This window comes from Morone saxatilis, unplaced genomic scaffold (assembly GCF_004916995.1).
Source record: "Morone saxatilis isolate NCDOM2014 unplaced genomic scaffold, NCSU_SB_2.0 Contig23, whole genome shotgun sequence".
In the NCBI taxonomy this organism is placed as follows: Eukaryota; Metazoa; Chordata; class Actinopteri; family Moronidae; genus Morone; species Morone saxatilis.
Genome location: NW_023339796.1, coordinates 3,437,173 through 3,444,494, shown reverse-complemented (window position 1 = coordinate 3,444,494; position 7,322 = coordinate 3,437,173). Strand labels below are relative to the sequence as shown.

The window sequence follows — 7,322 nt, the reverse complement described above, 5'->3', positions numbered from 1 at the left end:
TTAACTACGAATTCGAATTAATCGATAAAATCGATCAATTTTAACTGACTGCAGAGAGAGAGCTTTGAAAATAGCTTCTGAATATGCCATCGGGCTGTCAGGTGATGTGGCATCCATCACATTTAGGGTTATTTGTGGGTATATCTTAGCCAGTTTAGATTTGGACAGACCCTTATCAGTTGTTGGTTGTTAAAAGTAAAAGACCTGATGTGTCGATCATTTTGTTAGAAGGTTTATTGGGGAAACTGCAGGATAGCACCCTTAATATGTGGGACATAGATTATTTAAATAGTAGTGCAGTGAAGTGCAGTTTGACTCACGTTGTAAGCATCAATAATGAGTTTGATCACGTTGCTGGAGTTGGAGGACAGCGTTCCAACAGCTGATTTAGGGATAAGATTTTTCAACTCCTGAAAAGAGACAGAAGAGTTGAAGGTAAGAACAGAGTGAACAAATGTTTATCTTGTGATTTATGTGGTGTGAAGTCGATATTTCCATGAGAGTTACATTTTATAAACACAATGTTCACCTTGTAAACAGGCTGAAATTCCTCAGTGACGGCAAAGATGGTCTGGATGTTGTGTTCGCTTAGTTTCTGAACCAAATGGGCGATGGAGGGGTAGTCCTATTAAAATATTCAACAACACAGGGAGAAACACACACACACACGTAATTGTTAATAAAAGCAGAATGTAGCTGCCATTTTAAATCCCAGACTGTTTGAGCCAATGTGGAATCATCAATAAGAAATGGAGATAAAAGAAAGACACGCAGAATCAACACAACATGCACATTAAATAAATGATGAACTACACACATAGTAGTGGCTCATGGTGTACATGTTGTTCTCCAAATGACACTTCCCATCGTTGGGCAGGACAATGCCGCCCAGTTTGCCATCTCCAGCAAAGTGGAAACCAGCGTCGGTGGAAAACACCAGCAGGCGGGTCACGTCCCTCCAGCCGATTTGTTCCTGGGAAGACAAAGAGAGCCTTCTCATTAATATTTCACAGATTTACAAGACAATCTTGCCTCAATACAAGCTAGCGCTGAGTCAGAGCCCAAGCTGACTCAAATGTCTTGTTTTGTCCACAACCCAAAGATATTCAGGTTACGGTCATAGAGGACTAAAGACAGAAAACATTTAAAAAACCTGAAATCAGAGAATTTAGACTTTCTTTTCTTAAAAAAGTGACTTAAAACATTCAGCTCAAACTAACCAGTCGTTCATTTTATAGTTGACGAGTAATCAGAATCTGGAACAAGAGAGAGAGAAGTCTCTGGCCCCTTCTTACCCCACAAACCGCCACCTGCATGATGGCATCGAAGCCCCCCTCCGGAGAGTCCAGGTTTCCGGAGATCTGCTGCTGACTGACCAACCGATTGAACTCGTCTCCTTTGTCTGTCAGGTTCAGGACGTTCTTATAGCTGAAGGGGCTGGTACAGTTCTGGTTCCCTGTGCAGGGGTTGATGAGCCTGGCTGGCGTGGTGCTGATGTACGGCATGACTGTCTTCTCCACAAATGAGCCGAAACCTAACAGAGAAAGCATTTTTTGCTCAGAACTGCAAAGTGTTTCTAACATTACTGCTTTCGGTGATGATTAAGCTTTTGTTGGGAGTTTTCTTTTCTTTACCAATCTGGAAATCTGAGGTAATCTCCTGCATTTCCCTCATGAGGTCAGTGCCAAGGTTCTTGACGTTTTCCAAATCATCTTTCATGGAGAAGGAGAGGTCCATAAGGTAATACAGGTCGATGGGGTAGTCCTCAGCACGCTTGAATTTCAGGTCAAAAGTCTGGGGCTCACCTTAAGAGGAAAAAAATGACAATTTTTAGTGGAACAAAAGCAAAAACATTACATTTCAACCTCCATACATGAAAGCAATTTAAAAGGGAGTTTTTAAGTACAAGTCTTCTGTTACAAGAGGTCCTCCCTCTGTTATACACTAGAGTTAACGGCTTCTAATTTTGCTTCAGAGCTGGCTGACTCGATTAATTCGCCCCGATACCACAGGCCAGCAAAACATATACTCTTATAACAGTTTCTTCCCAGCACTGGCTGCAAAGGTTGAATATTTACCAGTTCTAAGTGTCAGGGTGAGTTTCTGGGGCTGGATCTGGGTGATCTGCTCAGGCTTCAGTTTCTCAGCCACGTCCTTCTTGCGATTGGTGACAGGCTTGTTCTTATCGACGGTGATGGTTCCACGTGGGTTTTCAATTTTGGCCACGTCACAATTTCTCTTCTTCAGGGACTCCAGATCATCACAGCGAGCCGACTTGGACTCACCCACAGTGAGGAAGGTCTGCACAAAGAGCACAAGAGGATTAATTGTACTGCATACCTGACTTCCTTAATATTGTTCCTTAGATACTAGGAACTAAACTAATATTGTCTGTGTGACTGGTATGAAAAAGTACCACAGTACGTACTGACAAATGTGATTCAGGAACAACAGGACTTCTCATACAATACAATCTCAGTGTGTCTCTTTATAATCCACACAGGCCTGTACACAAATTTTGGAAATAAAAATGGTACTGAAGCCAGCAGAGTGTTCTGTTTTTTTGTTATTTTTAACAACTAAAGTCTAAAGAATCCGCTGCAGACACATGAATGACTCTGGAATCGATCACTTGTAGTTTAACTGTCTGTTTTTGAGGCTTTTCTCAGGCAACAGGAGACAATAAGGAACAGATGACTGGGACGCCTGGCAGTGACTATAGATTGGACGCACATGATATCCCACAAGGCACAGTGGAGGAGAAGTGAAGACAATGAACTCAGTCAAAACAAAAATAGTGCTTTGACCTAATTCTTTCAAAACCACATGACCCGCTGTGGCCTTTTGTGTTCCTCCACCGCGTCCCGCGATAAATATCAGACGTGAGTAACGTGAAAGTTTGAAAACCACAGAAATACCAGACGCCTGTTGTTCCGAAGACTTCACACGGTGAACACAGGAAACGGTGGTGATATACGGAGAGAAAGGATCCGTTGAAGCGATCTCAGTCACTGTACATAATGCTGTCAGCAGTGGGCAGCACACACACCACTCAGTTATCACTTCAGGCTGTGAAATCTGATTATTGGAAGCCCTTTTTTTATGTTAGATATGTTTTTAACATGTTGTTAAGTAGAGTCATGTCTGGATTTCATAAGCTAAGGAGTGGTTATCAGTCAGCAGTCCCATAGAGAAGTACAGAGAGATTTAACAGGAATGAACCTTTCCTCGAGAATGTGTTGGTTTTTCAGTTGTTGGTTTTCTATAATCCCTTAAAGCACTTTAGTCATGAAACTTGAAAAAGTGTTCATTAGGACTTTGCCAGTCTTGTTACTGTTCATTTTCTGAAAGCTTTAAGATCTGTTACTTTAATATTAGAAATGCTGTGAGGTCAAAATGTAATCTGAATAAAAATGACCCCGTGTTTAAAAGTATAGAAATGGTTTTAACATTTATTTATTCAAATTTAATCTGTTTAAGTTCATTTCTATGAAACTCACCTTAAGTATTTAGGTTGAAGAGTTTAAACATAAATAATTCCTACAGCATCTAGCAGTACAAATGTCAGTAAACATATGTTTAATCAGCATGAGGATTATAAGAAATATATATATATAGTATATATTTATATTTATTTATTCTATAAATTATAAGAAACGTTTGGGAACCTTTGGGCTAGACGGACCAATCAAATCTCACTATTCTGTACAAGTAAGTTAATGGTTTAAGTTTAAGTTGTGTTTCAAGTTAAACACAACATTTCGACATCATAAATAATTAGTAATGGGGATTGAGACATTCACTGCACATTTCATTTAAGGGTTGCTGCTGCTCGGCACCATGTGAGACTTTTTGGCTCCTCGTGTGTTTGAACTGATCAGAACAGTCTTATAATCTCATATCACAGTTTAAATAAGATGCAGATTTACCGCCCACTTCCACTGATTCACATTAACCTCGTGTTCCTGAGTTCCAAGAACTGCAGAGGGAAATTTTTTGATCTACAATTCAATAACATTTTCCATTTGTTTGACTATAATTTGTAGCTTCCACACTGAAACATATCCTCGTACTAGCTGTTAACTAGTTTATTATCTTTTATATTAATCTCACGCTCCTGTAAATCTGTATTTTCCCGTACTGCGGTCTGTTCGCTCCGTAGCATATTGCTGCCACAGCAAGAATCCTTGCCTTGGGTACAGAAAACATCTAATTAAATGGGATTATTCAGCCTGAGTATCCACTGTGAGACAAGGAGCAGCAGCGCTCCTGTTTACAATTAATGTAGTAGCTGTGGTTTACTTGCTTTTGGTCGAAAGGCAGGAAAGAGCACGTCTCTTGAATCTCTTAACTCTCTAGTACAAATGTGCATTTGTTTGTAAATGCACTTCCAGGTATGTATGTCTGTAGACTGCAATATTTACTTACTTTTAGAGCCGTCTCTTTTTCAAAATGATTGCTATCAATTAAACAAAACACTGTCAGATATTTAGTCAGCTAAATCAGATTATCTTTGGACTGTTTTTGTTTGTTTTTAAGCAGATCTAACTACAACGTATTGTTTTTATTTATTAGATGTTGCATTACTCCGTTCAGACGATGACTACCAGCTGTGTTTGTTAGCAGTTCAACCATCAATCAACGCTGAATGTTTCCACACCCACGATTACAGATCCTCTCGATATACTTTGATTCTTTGGATAAAATACTCGACTGATCCCACTCACTTCGTCTGAGCACCATCCACACGTCTCCGAGACCTGGATACACTCTCCACACGACTGTGCGTTTGCCTTGATGCATACGCTTCCCTCTGAAAAAGAGACAACACGTTCCTTTTAGCCGAGACGACAAAACACAATTTCCATTCGCTCACTAACTCGACCCAGCTTCGGTTCTTGGCTGTAAGTCTCCATCCCTTCCCAGTTCAGAAAACTGAGTCATGCTGTGAAAAAGCTCCAGGCAGCTCACCAAGCGATGACTTCACCTCGTAAAAAAAAAAAAAAAAAAGCCTCCCACCACGGTCATTAAACCATGAATGAAGAGAGAGAATAGAAAACACAGCTGATATTTAACAGTTCAGATCAGAAAAAAGCAGAATCTGAACAAATGAACGTCGTTGTTCTTACCTTGCTGTGCCCGGCCGCCGCCGAGGACTGCCGACAACGCTGCCACTAAAAGGAACCGCAGATCCATCTGGAACAAGAACAACACAAAGCTCGATGAAGCTGAAACCAGAGAACATCAACCTCAAACAAACAAACAAACAAACAAACAAACAAACATTGCGTGGATTTAATCGGAGGTTTGACGTGGCGTGAAGTTCTTGTTGACCTTTACAGACTTTGATGCTGTTACAGGTAGCTGGTGATCTTGATAGGGACTTCAGATAAGACAGACAAACAACACCAAGAACAGACGTAAAGACAGATTACATCTTCTTACTTCTTCTTGGTTCTTAGTAAGTCAGCAGCTTGGAAACTTCCAAAGCAGAGGACAGAGACAAAAGGTAGTTCACGTGTGTGTGAGAGTGTGTGTTCCCATATTTGGTCTGCTGCCTCCTCCTGAATCCCAACAACGCCAGTGACACACTTCCCTGACTGTCTGCCCGAACGCTGCACTCAGAGCGGCTCTGTCATACATCAGGAATCAGCAGCTAAAGTCAGCAGCCGGGTCCTAAAGCAGCCCCGTTCTGTCCGATCTTATTGAGATAATACGCACACTAAACAAAACACCAACTGGACTGAAAAGTGCCACTGCAGAAAGGAGGGATATTACAGCGTGAAGCGGAGGTGAGACTGTGTGTACGCTCGGTGTGAAGGCCACAGGCTGCAGAAACAACCACATCCTGTGAAACTAATGACCGACTGTGAGCTTCCCGTCAGAGCTTTAGTGACTGAGCTTTATTTGAGTTTTTAGAGCAGCTTTTGATCGATCTGTTGGTTTCTTTCTGTACAATAAGCACCGCCCCTCTTTTTTAAATGTAATTACTAAACAACAAAGAACAACAGCTAGATGTTTAATGAGACTGCTCAGACTTTCTCCTCCCCACATTCCTGAACACCAGCTCTGTTTACTCTGAGGCATTCAGGGGCTCCGACGCCTTCGTGCCACATACTGGAAGTACTGGTGTCTCTGGTGAAGATCTCGGGACATGAGGACGTTTGAAAGCCGGTTTTCTTCAACATAAACTCTGAATGAAACAATGAAACAATGAAGGAATCTCAGGTACATAAAGAAATCCTGGTTTTGTTACTGCGGTACAATAAAAACGGTGTGGCAGCTGATCGGAGCTGATAGCAGCTTCAGGCAGATAATCCATAACGGACTGTAAAAGTGTGACACAGGATCAAAGGAAGACGAGCCGTACGAAGGTCAAACAGGCTCTCAGTGAAGTTAATACAGCACACACTTATCGCTGGTTAATCCTCATCAATAGTCCCTTTATGTTGGAAACAGTGAATGAACTCTTCACTGACGGCTTTTGTAATCGATTTAACGTTCTTGATCTAACACTGAAGAGTTTAACACTTTATCTGTCCGTCTGAGTGAAGAGTTGATAGATAGTGAAGGACAGCGAGACTGCGAGTGGCAGATGATGTAGGTGTTACGTGTTTAAAAACTCACACATGGTCTCGCTTTCTTCTCCTTTTTCTCGTCCTCCGTTTCCGCAGAAACTGTGGCCCCGTGAGTTCTTGTGACGAGCGACCCGAGAGCTCAGTATTTAGAGGAACAGGAGTTGAATCATGACTTTGTATGGTCAGAAGCTGGAGGCAGGGGTTGGATCACGTATGGATGTGCGGGACTGTGAACTTTCTATAGACGCTGCAGTTTTAAATACTCAAATATAAAACAAACTGAATGTTAATTATAACGCCACTTTCTGTAAACATCTTATTGACGTATGGGGAAAAGATAACTGCATATTCATTGATGCTGGTTAAGTTAAACTCTTCACCGACCTGAAAGTCCGGCAAGGTCAGTGAATCCAAACTGAATGAAAACATGTGGACAAACAAACACTTAGATAAATCCTCTCTGATGAAGAGGAGGCAGCGGCGAGAGGAAGAGCGAGGTGTTGTAATGCTCAGAGATATCTACACACTCAATAAATCGGTTATCTTCTGGTCTCTTTGACTCAGAGTCTCCACTCCTCCTCTGTTCACCGATAACGAAGGAAACTCACTGTGCAAAGTCCGGGTTCACACTGCACCCGGTGGTCTCCGCTGGTGCCACACAAGTCAAACTGTTGCATTATCTGATTGAGGGTTGTTGATGAAACAGAACCGACACTTCGCTGCAACACAAACAAATATATTTAC

At 41.6% G+C, this 7,322-nt stretch overlaps 1 protein-coding gene across 2 annotated transcripts in view; it reads right to left on the bottom strand.

Annotated features, from left to right (window-relative positions):
* The window catches only part of LOC118334222 (integrin beta-1-like), a 13,680-nt gene extending 8,087 nt beyond the window's left edge, over positions 1 to 5,593 (bottom strand). The window contains exons 1-9 of one of the 2 annotated variants that reach the window (XM_035670059.1): positions 5,446 to 5,593; positions 5,130 to 5,196; positions 4,728 to 4,813; positions 2,079 to 2,301; positions 1,635 to 1,805; positions 1,296 to 1,534; positions 818 to 973; positions 530 to 625; positions 321 to 410 (exon numbers count right to left, since the gene is read on the bottom strand). In XM_035670059.1, coding sequence (XP_035525952.1) covers positions 321 to 410; positions 530 to 625; positions 818 to 973; positions 1,296 to 1,534; positions 1,635 to 1,805; positions 2,079 to 2,301; positions 4,728 to 4,813; positions 5,130 to 5,196 — 1,128 coding nt within the window. In that variant the 5' untranslated portion in view covers positions 5,446 to 5,593. The remainder of the gene's footprint in view (positions 1 to 320; positions 411 to 529; positions 626 to 817; positions 974 to 1,295; positions 1,535 to 1,634; positions 1,806 to 2,078; positions 2,302 to 4,727; positions 4,814 to 5,129; positions 5,197 to 5,445) is intronic. The other variant, XM_035670060.1, reaches the window with a different exon arrangement.
* Between the last annotated feature and the right edge of the window lie 1,729 nt (positions 5,594 to 7,322).